Source organism: Notolepis coatsorum, assembly GCF_963971535.1.
Source record: "Notolepis coatsorum genome assembly, chromosome: 13".
Taxonomy (NCBI): Eukaryota; Metazoa; Chordata; class Actinopteri; order Aulopiformes; family Paralepididae; genus Notolepis; species Notolepis coatsorum.
The window spans coordinates 77,508,935-77,533,140 of record NC_140177.1 but is presented as its reverse complement, the minus strand read 5'-3'; the positions used below and the strand labels follow the sequence as shown (position 1 = coordinate 77,533,140).

The window sequence follows — 24,206 nt, the reverse complement described above, 5'->3', positions numbered from 1 at the left end:
CCCCTAAACAAACCTAGACCACCTCTAAATCTAACCCCTAACCAGACCTCTTCCATCACCATGTGGCACTTTACACCAACTCAAAATGTGATTTATCATTTTATATGTTTTTATGCAAGCAGATTGCAATCAGATTGCGACTGTGTGTACTATACACACTACTATTACTATCTACTCAACTACTGTACTGTGTGTTTGTTTACAACACAGTATCCAGTTAGTTAGTTAGTTAGTGTTGTTACACTGTTACTGCTGTTACTGTTATTTAATATTTATCAAATAAACCGCTGCCAGCTGAGCAAGGCAAGAAGAGATAATGTGTCTTATTAAGTTATTTCTCCATTCACAGATCGACAGCGCACCCTTCCTATGTATCACTTGTGCCACCGACTCAGATTCCCCTAGGTTAAAAAATAAATATGCAATTTAAATCAGATTATGTTCCATGTTGACTATTTCTGACTTCTGACACGTTTTTTACCATTAACAAAAAATAGACAAAATGTCATCCGTTTTCGTCGACTAAATCTAGACCAGGGTCTCAAACTCAATTTACCTGGGAGCCGCTGGAGTCTGGGTGAGGCTGGGCCGCATCAAATATTCCACAAAAAAAGGGTTTCAAGTATTCCAAAAATGTATTAATACATCAACAAACTACCCCTTTGACAGAAACAGGTTGAATGGGATATAGATCAGGGGAAGACACTCGGAGAAAATACGGCGAGTCCGGGAGTCGAACTCGTGTACCCCAGATCCGTGACGCGCACGGTTGTCCCCGACGCCGAAATAGCGCCGAGATACGCGGTGAGCTACTGGAGCTCCCAGACTTGGTTGCTTTTTATCGTTGTGACATAACTTTAACAATAATTCTGCTTGCAGCTTGATATGATGATTTCATTCCATTTATTTTTGTGGTTCTTAGTGCTGAAAGGTTGCATCAAAATTACTGTGTTTTGTTTCGTATTGGCGTTTCAAATTGCGTTTCAAATTGCCACTCTTCACAAGAGCTACCATTTCTTGGCACATTGTGCTGGTTGGAGGGAGGATGAACGCATATTTTTCAGTCCATTGACCATTCACCTTTGAATTGCAGTGATTTTCACTGTTGACTTTTATTTTACTGGCCATCTTTGAACATGCCATATTTTTCTACTAGCTGCCTGCTGGCAAAACTATGCTACTAGCTACAGTACCTGCAGATTAGACTACTGTAGATGCGTTGTCAACTCTCGCTCTGACTCCGACCCGTTGAAAGAGACAACATGCATTCCGTGAAGACCCGCCCTACTCTGCCTCTGATTCGCAGACTGTGGGTGGGGGGGGATGCTGACGGGACGCTGAATATGATTGGACCAAAGCAGTAGACAGACACAGACAGTTGGAGCAGTGCAGCCGGACAGGAGCTTGCAGAGGAGATAGGGGAGAATTTCGAGGATACCTGCTATACGCACTGATGACAGGATATATTTCCTTCCACTTGGTATCACTCCGGAATCACGTTTCAACCACTAACGTTGCTGCCATGAGCCTGCGCTATGGTAGCCTACAAGTGATAAAATAAATAAAACGCCCAACTCGCGCAAAATATCATCCTGCGGGCCGCAAATGGCCCGCGGGCCGCGAGTTTGAGACCCCTGATCTAGACTAAAACAAAAAAGACAAAATTGAGACAAAAACTGACTAAGACTAAAATGCTCAGACATTTAGTCAGTTTTAGTCAACAAAATTTTAGTTGACTAAAACGAAAAATAAATGAAGATGACTAAATATGATGAAAACCAAAAAGGAGCACTTGACACATGACTAAGACTAAAACTAAAATGAAAATAGCTGCCAAAATTAACACCACTTCTGAGGAGGATCAAGAAAAGAGGGTGAGGTTTGAGATAGGTCAATCCTATTCTCTATATATTGTGGCTATTAACCCATTCTTCGCCAGGCATTGTACCCTTCTTATACCATCCTCTGCCAGCTCTATTTGTCTATGGAGATGTTCACCTACTTTGCAGGGCTATAACTTTTTAAATTGTATTGCTAAATTGACATTACTATGGCCCATTCAACATCGATTAGCTATTGTTCAGGGTGTAGGAACGTTTTACTTTTTCATTCACACATTCATACTAAAATACCGTCCAGAGTATAAATATGTTTTCATCGTTTTCTGCAGTAATTCATAGAACGTGAGTTATAGCCATTTATGCATATATTACATCATCAAATGCAGTTTGCTAGTGATTGACGTCAGATAAAAAATTTCAATTGTACAAGGTCCTAAACGTCATGACTCATCATCTGCTGGTGACCGGAGGGGGGGGGGGGGGTCATTTATAATGCAATGACCGACGTTAAATGAATCATGTAGTATGGGTGATATATTGATCATAGCAGTTTCCTCTTACCGTTGGGTGATCAGCGTGGAGCAAAAAGATCGCTATTATGGGATGTTGATCTAGATGAACCATTTCCGGGTTGTATAATACTATATACGTCCAAAAAATAATGTTGTTTATTGAGTTATGGCAACCGATCGATTATCCAGTGTGTCGAGATGGAGCCCCGGGAGCGATAGTGAGTGGCGGACGGAATAGGGGGGACACCAAGCACTTCCGGCCCCACTTCCCCACTTCCGGTTGGCCGATCGGCCACCAGGTGGCGATATTGAACCGTTGGAGAGTTGAGTGGAGATCCACAGCACCCGTCAAGGATCCGTCGGTGAAATATGAATACCATGACGAAAATTTGAAATATTGATCTCGATGACGGCGTAATCCGTCATTGGCAGATTAAGCATGGCGAGGAATGACGTCTTAATCCTTCAATGGCGGAGAATGGGTTAAAAGACTTGTTTATGTTGGTAATGTGCATAGACACTGCAGTAAAACAGATCTCTATTCCAATTTACAATAGTGTAATAAGAAAGTTTCAAATAATGCATTTACCATGTATAGATCGAACTCTTCAAACATGTATGTGAATAGAATACTGTACCTCAAATTCATATGGTAAAAAAAAACATCAAAACATCAGAGCTGTCCGTTTGTCTTTTCTGAAATTGAAGTATTATTTGTGTTTGCAACACCTTTTCAGTCAACCTTCTACTCAGCCAAAACATATGAGCAAATGTTACTTGGCCAAAATGTTTTGGCTGCTCTATCTTGTTGTAATCCAGATAGTACTTGCAACTTTATTGTTTACAACTTTAAATTGGTTACCCTTTATTGGTTAAAGGGGCACTTCACCAAAAAACAATGCTGATTTATTTTGCACATTCATTTAGTTTGACAGTTATTGAGAGTAAATTCGTTTTAATATGGCTACCGTGATGTCATCGGGATGTAGATGAAATAGAAATACCTTGTCTTATAGGAACTGCTACCTTATCATTTAATTTAGCTGTAAATAACACAATAATTCAATGTCCCCAATCACTGGTTGCCATATTGAAACTAATTTACTCTCAATAACTGTCAAACTAAAGGAATGTGTGTAAAACCTTTTAGAGTTTGTGGATGTGTGTGAGATTATGTGCAAAATAAATCAGCACTGTGTTTTGGTGAAGTGCCCCATTAACCTTTATTGCCGATTTGAGGAAAACCCATTTATTCTAACTATTATGCCAGGCAGTATAGGCGGTTTCAACATAAACAGTAATGGACCCAAGGGTATCTCCTGTTGCAGTTTGCTAATGCAATTACTGACAGGGAATACATTTGGGTCCAAACCGTTCCCTAGCAACATAATTCCAGTGAAACCGTCTATAGGCTACTGTATGTACAAGATGGAATGTTAACACTTTGCCTGTGTGTTCATTTAGAATGGTGATCAATGGTGGTTATTCATAAAATATATAATGGGACACCTTCCCCCCAAGGCGTTGTATCAAACAAACAAAGTCTGTCACCTACAGAACCTACCTTTCTGGTGTCAAACTCAAGAAATGCCAGATTCTTATCTTTCCCTTTACTCTTTCTTGCATTTCTACCTGAAGTGGTGTTTTGGCACGATGTCAAGGAGCTCAAAAGAAAAACAAAAGAAAGAGAAAAATCTAACTCCTTTAAAACTTTGCAGTTTTAGTTCATCGGTTTACTTCCCTTGATTATTAACAGTACAGCGACAATGGACTAATCACTAGTTTAAGTCCTTTATCTCAGTACTGTATATCTAATTTATTTCATCTCTGGTGGGGATGGCGAGTGACGGCACATTTACTGTAAAAACTCATTTCATTTCTAAGAAAATGGAACCTTTAAGAGAATGTGAATGTTTTCTATGTGACGCTTTCTTTTGGCCGGAACCCCTGACGGAATAATTCAACAAACAAAAAAACACACATGGTGCTTTCAATGAGTCTGCAGAGGAAATCAGTTCAATAGCACAAACAAGAGATGGATGGCATACAATGATACACCATTTCAAGGTCCGTTGTGATGAATTATTTGGCTAAAAAGGCTTTTGTTTGCGCCGAAATGATCAATTATTTGGCGCGAAATCCACGGATGGTTTATAGATCATCTATTTGGTTCACAGAATTCAAACCACAAGAGGTATAACATGGGGAATGACTGATGAAACGCTGTTAGAACTTCGTAGCCTTGGAGTCTTTCAACCTATCTCTCTCTGGCCTTCTGGTCAAAACACAACATAACAAGGGGCCATGCTGGCAGAGTGTGGGTTCAGTGTGGTGTACAATGTAGCAATATTAAATAGTCATGTATTTCTGACGCAGTGACAGTGTGGACTTTCCTTTGCCGGTAATCTCACACGTGAGATCGGATTTTTTTTTTATCCACTTTTTCTCCTCCTATTTTTTCTTGTACTTTCCCTTCCCTCCCAATTTTAGTCGTTATGCCAATTCCCCCCTCCCCTTCCTGGTCGTTGCGTGCATTTGCCCCCTACTTGCCGGTCTAGGGAGCCCTGAAGTCTATCACATGCTTCCTCCGATACATAGGAGACAGCCAGTAGCCTCTTTTCACCTGGCAGCGAGGACTCTCATTGGGTGAGTGTAACACGTGGGAGGGCACACTACCTCACCCAGATCCCTTCCTCGCTGTGCAGGCGCCCTGACCAACCTGTATGAGATCGAAAAAAAAACCCTGAAAGGGTTAGGTGACAGTGGTAAATTAATGATTAAACGTAACATAACATAACAATACTGTGAGAGTGTTTCACCATCATTGTTAAACCAAGCACAACATATAAAACAAGATAACTCAATGAGCTTTAGTGGCCCTGGTAGTTGTGACAGTGTTTCATACTTCCTGCGGTCTGTACGGTCTTTACGGTGTAGTTGGCGTGCTTGATCTTGGTAAACGTCAGGTCCTGTGCAGTCCCTGTCCACATTGTTATAAAGTCTTGGAGGTGCACAGTGATGAAGTAAGGCCGGAATCAGAAATACAGGAGTCAACCAGCCTGGTTATATAAACGTTCATTATGAGCTCATATAGAGAAAACACAGACCATTTAACTCTAGAACACTAACGTTGGGTGATTTTCACCCGACGTTAGTGATAGAGGGTAGGCTTGGGCGGTATACCTGCCACACCTCCTGCTGTCCCTGCTACACCTCCTGCTGTCTCTGCTACACCTCCTGCTGTCCCTGCCACACCTCCTGCTGTCCCTGCTACACCTCCTGCTGTCCCTGCTACACCTCCTGCTGTCCCTGCTACACCTCCTGCTGTCCCTGCCACACCTCCTGATGTCCCTGCTACACCTCCTGCTGTCCCTGCTACACCTCCTGCTGTCCCTGCTACACCTCCTGCTGTCCCTGCCACACCTCCTGCTGCTACACCTCCTGCTGTCCCTGCTACACCTCCTGCTGCTACACCTCCTGCTGTCCCTGCTACACCTCCTGCTGTCCCTGCTACACCTCCTGCTGCTACACCTCCTGATGTTCCTGCTACACCTCCTGCTGTCCCTGCTACACCTCCTGCTGTCCCTGCTACACCTCCTGATGTCCCTGCTACACCTCCTGATGTCCCTGCTACACCTCCTGCTGTCTCTGCTACACCTCCTGCTGTCCCTGCTACACCTCCTGATGTCCCTGCTACACCTCCTGATGTCCCTGCTACACCTCCTGCTGTCCCTGCTACACCTCCTGATGTCCCTGCTACACCTCCTGATGTCCCTGCTACACCTCCTGATGTCCCTGCTACACCTCCTGCTGTCCCTACTACACCTCCTGATGTCCCTGCTACACCTCCTGATGTCCCTGCTACACCTCCTGCTGTCCCTACTACACCTCCTGATGTCCCTGCTACACCTCCTGATGTCCCTGCTACACCTCCTGCTGTCCCTGCCACACCTGGTTATGAATAAATAGACAGGACATAATGGGGGAATACTTATGGGACCAATATAAAACCATTATATATACTACAGAAGAGGGCTGCAAGAATCACACATAAAGTGAGTTATCGAGAACACACAAATACATTATTTATTAAATCTAGAATAATTAAACTTGAAGACATGGTTAAGTTTCAAACAATGTTAATTATGTTTAGGGCAAGAAATAATACACTGCCAGAAAAACTACAAAATCTTTTTCATTTAGAAAGTGAGTTTAGTAGGAGAAAATACAATTTTAAACATCAGTTTGCACGTACCACACTTAAACAGATGTGTCCTTCAGTTATTGGTGTAAAGTTGTGGAATTCTCTCCATAGCGAGCTTAAGGGATGTAATAGTGTTTATCAATTCAAAAGAAATTATAAAAAAAAAAAATTTTGTCAGTATGAAAATCAAATGTGATCTGAATAGTGAGATATTTTCTTTTTTTTCTCTTTCTTTTATTCTTTATTCTTTATTATTATTATTATTATTATTATTATTATTATTATTATTATTATTATTATTATTATTATTATTATTATTATTATTATTATTATTATTATTATTATTATTATTATAAAAAAATTTCTTGTTTAACTGTGGATTGTGTGTTTCTTGTATAATGGTATAAATTATTATTTGTGTAAATTAGGTTGTACGCCGACCATTAAGTAAATACTTGTTTAGTTTAGGAATAAGGGGCAGGTAACTATAAGATTTATTCTTCTTCCTGCTCCTTTTGTCCATGGAATGATATTTATGATTGTGTAATGAAGAAACTCTGATTGTATGATTCCATGTGGCAAATAAAAAACTCTGAACTGAACTGAAGAATAGAAACGCAACAGGCGGCTGGGTAGCGCAGCGGACTAAGCGTCTGTCTACCACCGCAGAGACACTGGTATTGAATCCGGCTGTCAGCGGTACCTCCGGCTTGGTCGGTCGTCATACTGACACAATTGGCAGTGTCAGCGGGTGGGAAGCCGGCAGTGATGTACCTGAACGCGTTCAATGAACGATTGTTCGTGAACGCGTTCGTATTTTGGAAGAACGTGAACTGAACGGATGTTTTCCCCCCTAAATGAACGTAATTGAGAACGCGTTCATTCTCAGCGCTGTATAACGGCGTTCAAAAGTGCGTTCATTCTCAGCACTATATTATAACAGCGTTCAAACGTGTGCCAGATTTCATTTCAGCCGAAAACCCAGTTAAAACACACCGTAAACAGGCTTCAAAATAATGCTGAAAACCACACAATCTGGCAACCACTCTGGGCGGAGCTTCGGGCTCTGCACTCGCTCAGAGTCAGACTCTACGACGTCGGTGTATGAGCATTTTTTTACTTCTAATTTACATACTATACTATGTTATTTTATTTCATACTTATATTATCTTGTCTTGCACAGTCTCTGGAGCGTAACAGTAAGAAGCATTTTGTATAAAAGTATTCTGTACTTCTGTATGACAACTATTAAAGAAACTTGAAACTTGAAACTATTAAAGAAACTCTATCTAGGTCGTCCTCGGACGGGCCCTCCATCGGTGCTTCCAGTCATCCCGATCCTCCATGCATCTGGCTAGCTCGGTGCATTCTGTTCCCGCATCTCTCCTGAGTACGTCCACGTAGGTTAATTTGGGACGTCCTCGTGATCGATGCCCATGTGTTGGTTCCCACAGCACAAGTTTGCTGGTTGGCATCTCATGATGTCTCTGGCAGTGACCTGCCAGCCTCATTCTCCTGACTGCCACTTTCTCGCTCACCCTTAGCACCCCCCCATACAAGTTTGCATTAGTGACATGCTCATCCCTGTTGATGTTGAGCACCACACGCATCATTCTGGTGTAGCACCCATCCAAGGACTTCTGCAGGGTGGGCTTCAAGGTCCAGCATTCACTGCCATACAAAAGGACAGACTCAACTGTTGCATGAAAGAAGTTGAGCTTGATTTGACGGGGGAGGTTGGATTTCCACACACTGGTCATGCCGTTCAGAGCCCTCCACGCAAGCGCCTTCCTCACTTTAAGGTCTTGCTCGGACGAGTTGACCCACGAGCCCAGGTATTTGAAATCACCAACTTCCTTTAGAGCAGAGCCTCCTGTTGTCCTTAGAGGTGGATGATCCAGGAGGATGTTATACATTATGACCTCGGTTTTCTTGGCATTTAGCCTAAGGCCAACCTTGGCGCACTCCGTCTCGACTCTGCACAGGAGTTCCTGTGCCTGCTCCACGTGGTCAGAGAGCAGGCTGATGTCGTCCGCGTAGTCAAGGTCTGTTAGGACTATGGCGGGGTGTCGTCTCGATCTCCTTGGGGTTATTGTGAGACCAAGCTCCCGTCCATTGATGGCCTTCCTGAGCGCATAGTCGAGGACTATGACGAAAAGGAAGGGGGCAAGGGTGTCCCCTTGCATCACTCCAGCCAGGATGTCAAATTCTTCACTGTTGCCGTCTGGGGTTACCACCTTGGCCCTTGTACCCGTGTGCATGGTCCCTATGGCCCGGAGTAGATTGGGAGGGACTCCGTAGGCCTTGAGTATCCTCATCATCACGGCTCTGTGTATCGAGTCAAAAGCCTTTTTGAAGTCGATAAAGCACAGTACCGCTGTTATTTAGTATGGGTTGATATGTTGAGCAGATGGATTGCAGTGAAATGAATAAACAATCGGGCTGAAAATAACGTTATATTCCTCTTACCGTTCGCCGATGAGACTGGAGGAAAAATATTCCAATTATTTGACGTCGATCTGCTAGATCCATTTCCCATTTGTATGACGCAATAAACGCCGAAATCATATTGATTATTGCGTTTCGAAAGCGATCCCATGCACTCAAGTGTTTGTCTGGATCCACGTAACAAGATATTACTGCCGGAGGGATTTCCTCGATGCACCGAGCGCCACTTCCGGTTTGGCTTGGAGTGTAACTCGCCGGACATCCACCAGGCGGCGGTATTGAGGCGTTGCAATATCAGACAGGGTCCAGTTGCAGTCCCGGAGGGAGGCTGGATGAATTATTTAAAAAATTTAATATTGATCCCAAAAACGAGTTAACTCGTTTCTGGTGCACAACGCATGGCGGGCAATAACAAGTATACTCGTTTTTGGCATCCAATGTGTTAACGTGACGTCACGTCTCGTCGTCATGAAAAAAAGCTTCGTTGACTAACATCTTTAGTCATAATTTTCGTTGACAAAATTAACACTGGCCATCACCCCATGCTGTTGTTGTTATTACTACTGGCACGTTCTTCAGCTCAATGAAAGTGACGTTGTGTGTCTCCTATCCGTCATGCAGTGCATTCAGGCCCACGCAAGCCACGTTCTGCAAACTCTCCCCCACTGTACCGAAATCGTACCGAACCGTGACTTCAAAACCGAGGTACGTACCAAACCATGGTTTTTGTGTAGCGTTACACCCCTACTATCAGCACCCCCTGCCAGTGGACGCCACCGCCTTTGCCTGGGCATATTAAATGCAGGTAGATAAATCGTTTCATTCACAACCATTCACCCCCTCACCTGTTTGTTCATGAAGATATAGATGACTGGGTTGATGACGGTACTGGTCTTGGCCAGGACGGATGGGACGATGCTGGCCTCGGGGGTGACCAGGCCAGGCGGGCCGAAGGTAGCCAGCAGGGCCATGACGCCGTAGGGTAGCCAGCACATCAGGTAGCAGGTCACCATGATCACAACCATGAAGAGCACACGCTGCTCGCGCTTCCTGGTCATCGACGTGTTGATACCACTCACCTGAGGAGGAGGAAGAGGAGGAGGTGGGAGAGAGAGAGATAGAACGACAGAAACAGAGATATCTTAGATTGGAGAAGGAACCATAGGCTCATCAAGAAAATAAGTTGTGAAGTGCAATGAAACAGCATGCATCCCTGTGTGGAATTATGAAAAAAGAGGTAGAGAGAGAAAGATGAACAGACAGACAGAGAGAGACAGACACACAGAGCGACCCACAACCACAGAGACAGAAAGAGAGAGAGGGAGACCCACAACCACAACCACAGAAAGAGAGAGAGGGAGACCCACAACCACAGAGACAGAAAGAGAGAGAGGGAGACGCACAACCACAGAGACAGAAAGAGAGAGAGGGAGACGCACAACCACAGAGACAGAAAGAGAGAGAGGGAGACCCACAACCACAGAGACAGAAATAGAGAGAGGGAGACCCACAACCACAGAGACAGAAATAGAGAGAGGGAGACCCACAACCACAGAGACAGAAAGAGAGAGAGGGAGACCCACAACCACAGAGACAGAAAGAGAGAGAGGGAGACCCACAACCACAGAGACAGAAAGAGAGAGAGGGAGACCCACAACCACAGAGACAGAAAGAGAGAGAGGGAGACCCACAACCACAGAGACAGAAAGAGAGAGAGGGAGACCCACAACCACAGAGACAGAAAGAGAGAGAGGGAGACGCACAACCACAGAGACAGAAAGAGAGAGAGGGAGACCCACAACCACAGAGACAGAAAGAGAGAGAGGGAGACCCACAACCACAGAGACAGAAAGAGAGAGAGGGAGACCCACAACCACAGAGACAGAAAGAGAGAGAGGGAGACCCACAACCACAGAGACAGAAAGAGAGAGAGGGAGACCCACAACCACAGAGACAGAAAGAGAGAGAGGGAGACCCACAACCACAGAGACAGAAAGAGAGAGAGGGAGACCCACAACCACAGAGACGGAAAGAGAGAGAGGGAGACCCACAACCACAGAGACAGAAAGAGAGAGAGGGAGACGCACAACCACAGAGACAGAAATAGAGAGAGGAAGACGCACAACCACAGAGACAGAAAGAGAGAGGGAGACCCACAACCACAGAGACAGAAAGAGAGAGAGGGAGACCCACAACCACAGAGACAGAAAGAGAGAGAGGGAGACCCACAACAACAGAGACAGAAAGAGAGAGAGGGAGACCCACAACCACAGAGACAGAAAGAGAGAGAGGGAGACCCACAACCACAGAGACAGAAAGAGAGAGAGGGAGACCCACAACCACAGAGACAGAAAGAGAGAGGGAGACCCACAACCACAGAGACAGAAAGAGAGAGAGGGAGACCCACAACCACAGAGACAGAAAGAGAGAGAGGGAGACCCACAACCACAGAGACGGAAAGAGAGAGAGGGAGACCCACAACCACAGAGACGGAAAGAGAGAGAGGGAGACCCACAACCACAGAGACAGAAAGAGAGAGAGGGAGACCCACAACCACAGAGACAGAAAGAGAGAGAGGGAGACCCACAACCACAGAGACAGAAAGAGAGAGAGGGAGACGCACAACCACAGAGACAGAAAGAGAGAGAGGGAGACCCACAACCACAGAGACAGAAAGAGAGAGAGGGAGACCCACAACCACAGAGACAGAAAGAGAGAGAGGGAGACCCACAACCACAGAGACAGAAAGAGAGAGAGGGAGACCCACAACCACAGAGACAGAAAGAGAGAGAGGGAGACCCACAACCACAGAGACAGAAAGAGAGAGAGGGAGACCCACAACCACAGAGACGGAAAGAGAGAGAGGGAGACCCACAACCACAGAGACAGAAAGAGAGAGAGAGAGACCCACAACCACAGAGACAGAAAGAGAGAGAGGGAGACCCACAACCACAGAGACGGAAAAAGAGAGAGAGGGAGACCCACAACCACAGAGACAGAAAGAGAGAGAGGGAGACCCACAACCACAGAGACGGAAAGAGAGAGAGGGAGACGCACAACCACAGAGACAGAAAGAGAGAGAGGGAGACCCACAACCACAGAGACAGAAAGAGAGAGAGGGAGACCCACAACAACAGAGACAGAAAGAGAGAGAGGGAGACCCACAACCACAGAGACGGAAAAAGAGAGAGAGGGAGACCCACAACCACAGAGACAGAAAGAGAGAGAGGGAGACCCACAACCACAGAGACAGAAAGAGAGAGAGAGAGACCCACAACCACAGAGACAGAAAGAGAGAGAGGGAGACCCACATACAGAGACAGAAAGAGAGAGAGGGAGACCCACAACCACAGAGACAGAAAGAGAGAGAGGGAGACCCACAACCACAGAGACGGAAAAAGAGAGAGAGGGAGACCCACAACCACAGAGACAGAAAGAGAGAGAGGGAGACCCACAACCACAGAGACAGAAAGAGAGAGAGGGAGACCCACAACCACAGAGACAGAAAGAGAGAGAGGGAGACCCACAACCACAGAGACAGAAAGAGAGAGAGGGAGACCCACAACCACAGATACAGAAAGAGAGAGAGGGAGACCCACAACCACAGAGACAGAAAGAGGGAGAGGGAGACGCACAACCACAGAGACAGAAAGAGAGAGAGGGAGACCCACAACCACAGAGACAGAAAGAGAGAGAGGGAGACCCACAACCACAGAGACAGAAAGAGAGAGAGGGAGACCCACAACCACAGAGACGGAAAGAGAGAGAGGGAGACCCACAACCACAGAGACAGAAAGAGAGAGAGGGAGACGCACAACCACAGAGACGGAAAGAGAGAGAGGGAGACCCACAACCACAGAGACAGAAAGAGAGAGAGGGAGACCCACAACCACAGAGACAGAAAGAGAAAGAGGGAGACCCACAACCACAGAGACAGAAAGAGAGAGAAGGAGACCCACAACCACAGAGACAGAAAGAGAAAGAGGGAGACCCACAACCACAGAGACAGAAAGAGAGAGAGGGAGACCCACAACCACAGAGACAGAAAGAGAGAGAGGGAGACCCACAACCACAGAGACAGAAAGAGAGAGAGGGAGACCCACAACCACAGAGACGGAAAGAGAGAGAGGGAGACCCACAACCACAGAGACGGAAAGAGAGAGAGGGAGACCCACAACCACAGAGACAGAAAGAGAGAGAGGGAGACCCACAACCACAGAGACAGAAAGAGAAAGAGGGAAAGAAAGAGTGAGAAACAGAGAGTGAGAGAGATTCCCGGCACTGTGCTGACAACTTCTTAATATATACAATCACTAGCCTCCGCTGTCTTCCACAAAGAAATACTCAAGTGGGATTTTGAATGATTTGAAAAGTAGCACAATATGATGTTTTCCCCGAAATCCTTTTGAAAGAGAGAGAATAGGGGAAGGGATGAAATAAAATGCAAGAGATGAAAAGCGAGGTCAGAGAGGTTGAACAGAATGACAGTTAGATTGAAAGAGGACAAAGAGGTGGAAATGGAAAGAAGTGGGAGATAGACAGAGGGAGAGAGAGAGAGAGGGATAGAGAGAGAGAGAGAGAGAGAGAGAGAGAGAGAGAGAGAGAGAGAGAGAGAGAGAGAGAGAGAGAGAGAGAGAGAGAGAGAGAGCGAAAGAGAGAGAGAGAGCGAGAGATAGAGAGAGAGAGAGAGAGAGGGAGACAGAGGGGGAGGGAGGGAGAGAGATAGGGAGGCAGGGAGATAGAGGGAGAGAAAGAAAGAAAGGGGGATAGATAACGAGAGAGAGACCCATAGGTACCCACCCCCAAATACTGTGTCCAGATATTAAATTCGAGTTGAAAAGAAAATGAGACCACTTTGTTCCTGAACTTCACAACCTCAGAAATTAAGTTTCTCTCTCGCCTTCCACTGTCAACAACAAGGACTCATGAGAAGTGTGACTTTGAATGACTTGAAAAGTAGCAACATAGGATGTTGTGCACGTCTTCAGCGATGACAAGAATCTCCAAACCGGTACTCGGAAATATTCAGGTGTCTTTTTTTTAAAACATTTGGAAAGTGTTTTCCTTTAAATCCCTTTGAAAGAGAGAGAGAAGAGAGGGGGAGGAGATGAGAGGCGAGGAAATACAATGCAAGAGATGAAAGAGGAAAAGCGGGGTCGGAGAGGTTGAACAGAATGACAGTTAGATTGAAAGCGGACAGAGGTGGAGACGGAGAGAAATGGGAGATAGACAGAGTGAGAGGAGAGAGAGGAGCAGAGAGAGACACCATTCACACAGTCTATAGGAACGTCTTCCCCTAAACACTCTTTGAATGTCCAGATATTAAATTCAAGACCACTTTCTTCCCGATAGATAATAATGTCCTAACATAGACACACAAACATGCATATTCACCCCCCCCCCCCCTCACACACACACACACACACACACACACACACACACACACACACACACACACACACACACACACACACACACACACACACACACACACACACATGCTCAGTAAGGAAAAACAACATAACTAAAACATTAAGAGAAGAAAACTTAAGGGGTTCAGCCATCAATCCTCCCACTCATGCATGGGTAAGAGACTCACCCTCTCTCTCAGTGTGTGTGTGTGTGTGTGTGTGTGTGTGTGTGTGTGTGTGTGTGTGTGTGTGTGTGTGTGTGTGTGTGTGTGTGTGTGTGTGTGTGTGTGTGTGTGTGTGTGTGTGTGTGTGTGTGTGTGTGAGGGTCTGGTATACGACATGGGAAGATGCTCTTTCACGTTCCAAACCATCCATGTCATCATTTAGTTCACAGCAGGGAAACTGGAGTGAACTGACACATCACAGCAGATTCAACATAGGTCCTGTCACTCAAACTCTGACATTTGGATACCATACACCTTGACACATTAATTGCCAATCGTTATTTCTTTTATTCGCTATTTCCATTCTTAATTCATCCTGTTGTGCTGTAGGACTGTGTGACACTCTGTCTGAGACCGCAACGCTCCGATGCCGACGCCTAACGCCTTGCAGCTGCTATTGCTCTCCATTTTAAACGATGTGGTTTGTTTTCCTGGCCGAGCTGCAGCGTGCAGGCGGGGTCTAACTCCAGCAAGACAAGCGCTTATAGGGATGGCATCAACGAGTGTCCCGCCCCCCCGTTAATTTTCTTTGGTGGATAACGTTGGACACACGACCGCGACCAGTATTTGGAATGGCGATCAGATAATTGGATTATTCTTTTTGCAGTACATCCTAGACAAGATAAGGACTATATATTATCAATCTTGTGTTGATCCGATAATTTTTTCCCCGCGATCGCAGCATGTGTCTGTGGTGTGTGTGTGGGCCGTGTCCCGTTGGCTGCGATCAAAGCACCGAGGGCCGGCTCCCCCCCCCCCCCCCCCCCTTTCGTGCATGCATGATGAAACATAATACCGATAATCTAGCGTTGATTTCAGATTGATTCAATAATCAGGTGAGAAATGGCACGAGTTTCCTGGGATTACACAGGATCACTCTAAAACTATACTCATATTCACCACAGTATAAAACGGAAATGTATGGATGAAAAAATAATCAGTTTTTTGCATGTTGACGGGAAGAAACTCACTGACAATCGACGTTGTTATTAGATCCATAGCTATAATATTTAATATAGTTTTGCACTACAAACACCGGCATCTACCCCCATTGCATTACAGCGCTGGCACAAACGGCCATACGCCCACAGCACCATCTGGCGCTCAATGTGTTAATTGAGCACTCAGCTATATGGGATGACAATAATAATAATAATAATAATAATAATAATAATAATAATAATAATAATAATAATAATAATAATAATAATAATAATAATAATAACAATAATAATAATAACAATATTAACACTTTAATCGCCGATGACGTGTTTAGACGTCATTCCTAGCCATGCTCATTCTGCCGAAGACGCCGTAACTCGTCTTTGATCTGTTTACATCTTTTTTCAATTTTCCCAGTCTGAACTTCACCGCGGAGCTTTTGGCAGCGAGTTTGAACCGGAAAAACTGCATTTACTCTCAAATTACACTAGGTGGCAGTGTCCCCCTATTTTCTAACACTGTATCACAAGAGAATGAATATTGCAGCCTACGATGAAGCTGACATTTGATTGGCCAGCATACCTGACCACAGGTATAAAAGTTTACGCCGTCCCAGAATCGACAATGTTTTGTTGGGGAGAGAGAGAGAGAGAGAGATAGATAGAGAGATAGAGAGAGATTGAGATAGATATTTCTATTGAGATCAGCCTATAGTCTATATTTATAGTTTTATACAGTATAGTGGTAGTATCAGAATAATTGTAAGGTTTCAGCTGTGCTTTAGAAGTACTTAGTCATGCTAACTAGTAGTACTTTTGTGAGGGATTAGTGTGTAGTCTAGTTAGTATATTGTAGTAGTAGTAATAGTAGTTTGATCAGTTAGTAGTTCCATTTAGATTATTAGTTCAGTATGAGGAGACATAGTGTAGGTACTAGGCGAGGGGACAGGCCGACGGCGGATCGGTTTGTTCAAACCAAGCTGGCATTTGGACCCGTTGCAGCAGCAGCAGCACCAACGACCGGTCCTTTGGTAGCTCCGACCGGGGAGTGTCTCGCCCCGGGACCGGGAGCGTATCTCCCCGTCGCAGTTCGAGGAAGAGGAAGGTGGCTGTGCTGATATCTTCTTCAGCCTCATCGGACAGCGATTCAACTGTACATGAATCTGACGGCAGCGCCGATTGGAAACCACCAGGTAAGGTCGTGTAGATGTGATTGTGTGTGTGTGAAACGTGTATATTTGATGATGATTTACCTAACGCTAATTGATTCATTGTATACTGTGAATATGTAGCGTTAGTTCGCCAACCAACGCCGGTATGCATTCATTATAGATCGGGAGTCATCTGACGAGGACATTGATCTTGGTCGGAGATACTATGGATCTGATTCATCTCACGAGTCCGACGGGGGACATGGTGGTGGTGGTGGTCGAGGGGAGAAGGGTAAGTCATGTTGACGAATGCAATGTGAATATTGTGTGTTTACATGCATGTTCAAATCGATACAGTTACATCATTTGGATATGCATATAGGCCTTGTCCATGGCTTTGATTGTGTGTGTGTGTGTGTGTGTGTGTGTGTGTGTGTGTGTGTGTGTGTGTGTGTGTGTGTGTGTGTGTGTGTGTGTGTGTGTGTGTGTGTGTGTGTGTGATGCAGGCATTGATGCACAATGATCTGCTTATTTTATTTGGATGTTATATTGCCATTATTTTATTCATGCAGGTTCAAATCGATACATACAGGCTAGGCTACATTATTGGATATGCATATAGGCCTCACCATGTGCTGGGAAGTTCAAAGGGGGGGGGGAGTGTTCATGGCTTTGATGTGTTGTGCGTATGTGTGTGTGTGTGTGTGGTGTGTGTGATGCAGGCATTGATGCACAATGATCTGCTTATTTTATTTGGATGTTATATTGCCATTATTTTATTCATGCAGGTTCAAATCGATACATACAGGCTAAGCTACATTATTGGATATGCATATAGGCCTCACCATGTGCTGGGAAGTTCAAAGGGGGGGAGTGTTCATGGCTTTGGTGTGTGTGTGTGTCTGTGTGTGTGGTGTGTGTGATGCAGGCATTGATGCACAATGATCTGCTTATTTTATTTGGAGGTTATATTGCCATTATTTTATTCATGCAGGTTCAAATCGATACATACAGGCTAAGCTACATTATTGGATATGCATATAGGCCTCACCATGTGCTGGGAAGTTCAAAGGGGGGGGGAGTGTTCATGGCTTTGATGTGTGTGTGTGTGTGTGTGTGTGTGTGTGTGTGTGTGTGTGGTGTGTGTGATGCAGGCATTGATGCACAATGATCTGCTTATTTTATTTGGAGGTTATATTGCCATTATTTTATTCATGCAGGTTCAAATCGATACATACAGGCTAAGCTACATTATTGGATATGCATATAGGCCTCACCATGTGCTGGGAAGTTCAAAGGGGGGGGAAGTGTTCATGGCTTTGATGTGTGTGCCTGCATCACACACACACAGACACACACACACATCAAAGCCATGAACACTTCCCCCCCCCCTTTGAACTTCCCAGCACATGGTGAGGCCTATATTATGCATATCCAATAATGTAGCTTAGCCTGTATCGATTTGAACCTGAATATATCGTACTATCCGGCTGCACGTAAGACTGGAAAGTGGACCAAAAAGTTTGTGATGTATCTGATCCAAATATGTATGTTCAACACTTTTGTCTTGTACAAAATCAGGCACCCACAAGGGTATTATTACAACCTCTTCCGGTTCACCGGGGCTGTGGCGCGGACCTACACAGGGGGTCAGAAGTTGAAGATTCCTGGGGTGACAGAGGAGGAGGAGGAGGAGGCAGAGGCAGGGGGTGGGGGTGAGGAGGAGGAGGAGGCAGGGGCTGAGCAGGTGGGGCTTGACGGGCAGTGCAACCGTAGGGCCCCACCGGGGGACCCGCAGAGCAGATTAGTGGGTGGCTTTGGGAAGCATGTAATGGTTGCATACAAAGCCACCCCCAAGCAAAAGCTACCGTGTAGGAAATGTCGGGTCTGCAGTAGGCATGGCCTCAGGAGTGAGACCAGATATTTTTGCACATTGTGCAAAGTCCCCCTGCATCGTGACAAATGCTTCACTCTGTACCACACAAAGAGGAATTTCTCTAAATAGTTTCTTTATTAGTTGTCATACAGAAGTACAGACTACTTCTAAATAATCCGGCACACAGAAGTACAGATTACTTCTAAATAATCCATCATTGTGTGATACAGACAGAACCATGTGTACCGGTACATAGTATAGCTAGCTGAGAGTAGTATAGTGTAGTATAGTATAGTATAGTATAGTATAGTGTATGGGTAGTTGCACTGTTTTCTGTACAAGACAAATGCGTTGAACACATGTATTTGGGCCACGGTTGTCGATATTGCATAGACATGTTTGGACCACTTGCAGATGAGACGTTATGTTAGCGATCTAGCTGTGTCAACTCCATTCATCATTTGCATTGTGTGTGTATATAGTTTATTTTTTTATTTATCTTTTCCCCCCCTCATTATTACCGTTTGCACAGAACCAATGGTTGCTGACAGTCACCCAGTTTATAAAAGTATATACTGTAGGTAACATACCACACTTTTCGAATGCAGTCCATTGGCCTCTTATTTATATACTTTGGAAGCATGTATTGGATATTTTTTGGTCCACAGATCATCTGGCGCTTCATCCATTTATCAATGGACAATGCAGTCATCGATGCGAGAGACCAAGTAAGATATGCCCTGTAGTTGATCATGTGACGTGCCTGTACTGTGAATGTTACCAGCAAACTTCTAAATGCACTGAAACAATGGTTGGTTATCCTCCAGTGTTCACTTTTTATAAGGTATTGTCTTGGTAAATTACCATAATCCTATACTGTGAATGTTTCCAGCAAACTCCTAAATGCACTGAAACAATGGTTGGTTATCATCAGCCAGTGTTCACTTTTTATAAGGTATTGTCTTGGTAAATTACCATAATCCTATACTGTGAATGTTACCAGCAAACTTCAAAATGCACTGAAACAATGGTTGGTTATCATCTGCCAGTGTTCACTTTTTATAAGGTATTGTCTTGGTAAATTACCATAATCCTATACTGTGAATGTTACCAGCAAACTTCTAAATGCACTGAAACAATGGTTGGTTATCATCTAGTGTTCACTTTTTATAAGGTATTGTCTTGGTAAATTACCATAATCCTATACTGTGAATGTTACCAGCAAACTTCTAAATGCACTGAAACAATGGTTGGTTATCATCAGCCAGTGTTCACTTTTTATAAGGTATTGTCTTGGTAAATTACCATAATTTTATACTGTGAATGTTACCAGCATATGTGTCTAATGCACAGCAACAATTGTTGGTACTGATGACTGTCACCCAGTTTATTGAACATATTTTGAAATAAAGATGTCTTCATTTCATCAAAGTTTCAAGTTTTCTGTATTTTATAATAATGTTTTCTGGACCTACACCAGTAGTTATAACTTACTTGTTCGTTAGCGCCAGGCTTAGTGGTTAATAAGGTAGTAGTATTTCCAAGTGAAACTAATTGATATATTATCAATACAAGATATTACTTTATGAATGTGTTTATCATGTATGGACGAATAAATTGGAAAACACGTAGGTACAGAGCAACACAGTGTCTACAACACAGGAGCAGATTATGCACAGTACATGAATGAGAAACAGTCAAAATGGTTTTTTTTTTAGTTTATTGCATGCACATGATCTATAATACCTGATCGGTACAATATCTACTAACCTGATCAATACAATATATTCCCACCTGATCGATATAATAGTATTACTGCATTTCAAGTTTGTCAGTCAGTCAGTCAGACTGTCAGTCGGACTGTCAGTCAGTCAGTCGGACTGTCAATCAAACAATCAAACAATCAAACAATAAATCAATCAAACAATAAAACAATCAATCAAACAAACCATCAAACATTCAATCAATCAAACAAACCATCAAACATTCAATCAATCAATAAAACAATCTATCAAACAAACCATCAAACATTCAATCAATCAAACAAACCATCAAACATTCAATCAATCAAACAATAAAACAATCTATCAAACAAACCATCAAACATTCAATCAATCAAACAAACCATCAAACATTCAATCAATCAAACAATAAAACAATCTATCAAACAAACCATCAAACATTCAATCAAACAAACCATCAATCAAACAAACCATCAAACATTCAATCAATCAAACAATCTATCAAACAAACCATCAAACATTCAATCAAACAAACCATCAAACATTCAATCAATCAAACAATAAAACAATCTATCAAACAAACCATCAAACATTCAATCAATCAAACAAACCATCAAACATTTAATCAAACAATCAAACAATCTATCAAACAAACCATCAAACATTCAATCAATCAAACAAACCATCAAACATTCAATCAATCAAACAATAAAACAATCGATCAAACAAACCATCAAACATTCAATCAAACAAACCATCAAACATTCAATCAATCAAACAATAAAACAATCTATCAAATAAACCATCAAACATTCAATCAATCAAACAAACCATCAAACATTCAATCAAACAATCAAACAATCTATCAAACAAACCATCAAACATTCAATCAATCAAACAAACCATCAAACATTCAATCAATCAAACAATAAAACAATCGATCAAACAAACAATCAAACAGTCAATCAATCAAACAAACATTCAATCAATCAAACAATAAAACAATATATCAAACAAACCATCAAACATTCAATCAATCAAACAATAAAACAATCTATCAAACAAACCATCAAACATTCAATCAATCAAACAAACCATCAAACATTCAATCAATCAAACAATAAAACAATCTATCAAACAAACCATCAAACATTCAATCAATCAAACCATCAAACATTCAATCAATCAAACAATAAAACAATCTATCAAACAAACCATCAAACATTCAATCAATCAAACAAACATTCAATCTATCAAACAATCTATCAAACAAACCATCAAACATTCAATCAAACATTCAATCAATCAAACAATAAAACAATCTATCAAACAAACCATCAAACATTCAATCAAACAAACATTCAATCAATCAAACAATAAAACAATCTATCAAACAAACCATCAAACATTCAATCAATCAAACAAACCATCAAACATTCAATCAAACAATAAAACAATCTATCAAACAAACCATCAAACATTCAATCAATCAAACAAACATTCAATCAATCAAACAATAAAACAATCTATCAAACAAACCATCAAACATTCAATCAATCAAACCATCAAACATTCAATCAATCAAACAATAAAACAATCTATCAAACAAACCATCAAACATTCAATCAATCAAACAAACCATCAAACATTCAATCAATCAAACAATAAAACAATATATCAAACAAACCATCAAACATCCAATCAATCAAACAAACATTCAACCAATCAAACAAACAATAAAACAATCTATCAAACAAACCATCAAACATTCAATCAATTAAACAAACCATCAAACATTCAATCAATCAAACAATCAAACAATATATCAAACAAACCATCAAACATTGAATCAATCAAACAAACATTGAATCAATCAAACAATCAAACAATCTATCAAACAAACCATCAAACATTCAATCAAACAAACCATCAAACATTCAATCAATCAAACAATAAAATAATATATCAAACAAACCATCAAACATTCAATCAATCAAACAAACCATCAAACATTCAATCAATAAAACAATCTATCAAACAAACCATCAAACATTCAATCAATCAAACAAACAATAAAACAATCTATCAAACAAACCATCAAACATTCAATCAATCAAACAAACCATCAAACATTCAATCAATCAAACAATAAAACAATCTATCAAACAAACCATCAAACATTCAATCAATCAAACAAACATTCAATCAATCAAACAATAAAACAATCTATCAAACAAACCATCCATCCATCCATCCCAGTCTAAATTGCTTTATAACACGTTCAGTAACTATTATCACCCCCCGCCCACCTGCAGATTCCTCCTGAGCAATGTCAGAAGGATCCGCCCCTTCCTGACAAAAGAAGCCACACAACTCCTCGTCCAATCAACAGTCATCTCCCGCCTCGACTACTGCAATGCACTGCTCGCTGGCGTCCCGGCCACTGCCACCAAGCCTCTTCAACTCATTCAGAACGCAGTGGCCCGCCTGATCTCAAACCTACCGAAGTCGGCCCATGTCACCCCACTTCTTAGGGACCTGCACTGGCTCCCCATTGCTGCACGAATCCGCTTCAAGGCCCTCAACCTAGCATACCATGCGGCAAAGGGAACCGCTCCCGCCTACCTCCGGTCAATGGTCTCTAACTACACACCCTCAAGACCCCTACGCTCTGCATCTTCTGGCCGCCTCAGACCTACTCCTATCCAAGCTCCGGGAGGGTCATCAAAGAGAAGTCGCCTATGAACATCACCACCTAGCCAAGGTTGATTCTCCTAACTGGGCCATTTTCATCTGATTGAACAATCTTATCACACTTTTTACTGTAACCTTGCTATTTACATTTTTTATTTGTATGCTCGCTTATGCCTGTATTTTTTACTGTTGTTGTATGTCCATTCTATTTTATAATTTTTAGAAACTTAATCATTTTAAACTATTTTATTATTTGTATTACTGAATGAAACACTGTGATTTACCATACCTTGCTATGCTCGCTCATGCCTGTATTTTTTACTGTTGTGAAGCACTTTGAACTGCAACCTCTGTATGAAAAGTGCTATACAAATAAAGTTATTATTATTATTCTCAGTCCTTGCCCCACAATGGTGGAATGAACTACCCACCCCAGTCTTTCGCCGTCGACTAAAGACGCACTCCTTCAACGATTGTCTAAAAAAAATAAAAAAGAAGATCTAACCCTAACTAACCTTACTGTCATGCACTAATAAACTAACCTACACTGTAACACGCAACACTTTGATGAACATTGTTACTCAGCTGATAGAGTTGTACCCTTCCTGATGACTTGTCGTACAGAACTTGTAAGTCGCTTTGGATAAAAGTGTCAGCTACAGTAAATGACTAAATGTAAATGTAAATTTAAACAAAAGACATATATTATGTCTATGCACTCAATACTGCAGCACCCAAGTGTCAGCACTGTTTGATCATTGTTACTCAGCAGAAAGAGCCCTTCCTGCTGACTTGCATACATAACTTGTAAGTTGCTTTGGATAAAGCATCAGCTAAATGACAAAATGTAAATGTTAAACATAAATATGTTTCAATTATATAAAGCATAAAACACATTGCCCAGACTGTCACCAATAGTCAACGTGTGTCTGAGACCAACTAACAGTCTGAGGATGTTGGGGTGACTCAGAGCGTATCCATCGCGTGTCTCTGCCATCTGTGTTAGTTTGAAGTGCCCCTTCAACAGACTTTCAACTTGAGTTCAGTTGAGTGCCTGACTATACCTGTCTCCACCTCACTTTGCCATTATGAATAATCATGAGCGGTGTGAACAGTGTTCATTTTTCAGCTCTATTTTTCAATCTTTCAAAATTTTCAGTTG

At 42.7% G+C, this 24,206-nt stretch overlaps 1 protein-coding gene across 1 annotated transcript in view; it reads right to left on the bottom strand.

Moving 5' to 3' along the window:
* tmtopsa (teleost multiple tissue opsin a) overlaps positions 1 to 24,206 on the bottom strand; it is a gene marked incomplete at both ends in the record, with an annotated part of 416,667 nt that overhangs the window by 37,797 nt on the left and 354,664 nt on the right. The window contains one exon of the mRNA XM_084326877.1: positions 9,851 to 10,084. Coding sequence (XP_084183003.1) covers positions 9,851 to 10,084 — 234 coding nt within the window. The remainder of the gene's footprint in view (positions 1 to 9,850; positions 10,085 to 24,206) is intronic.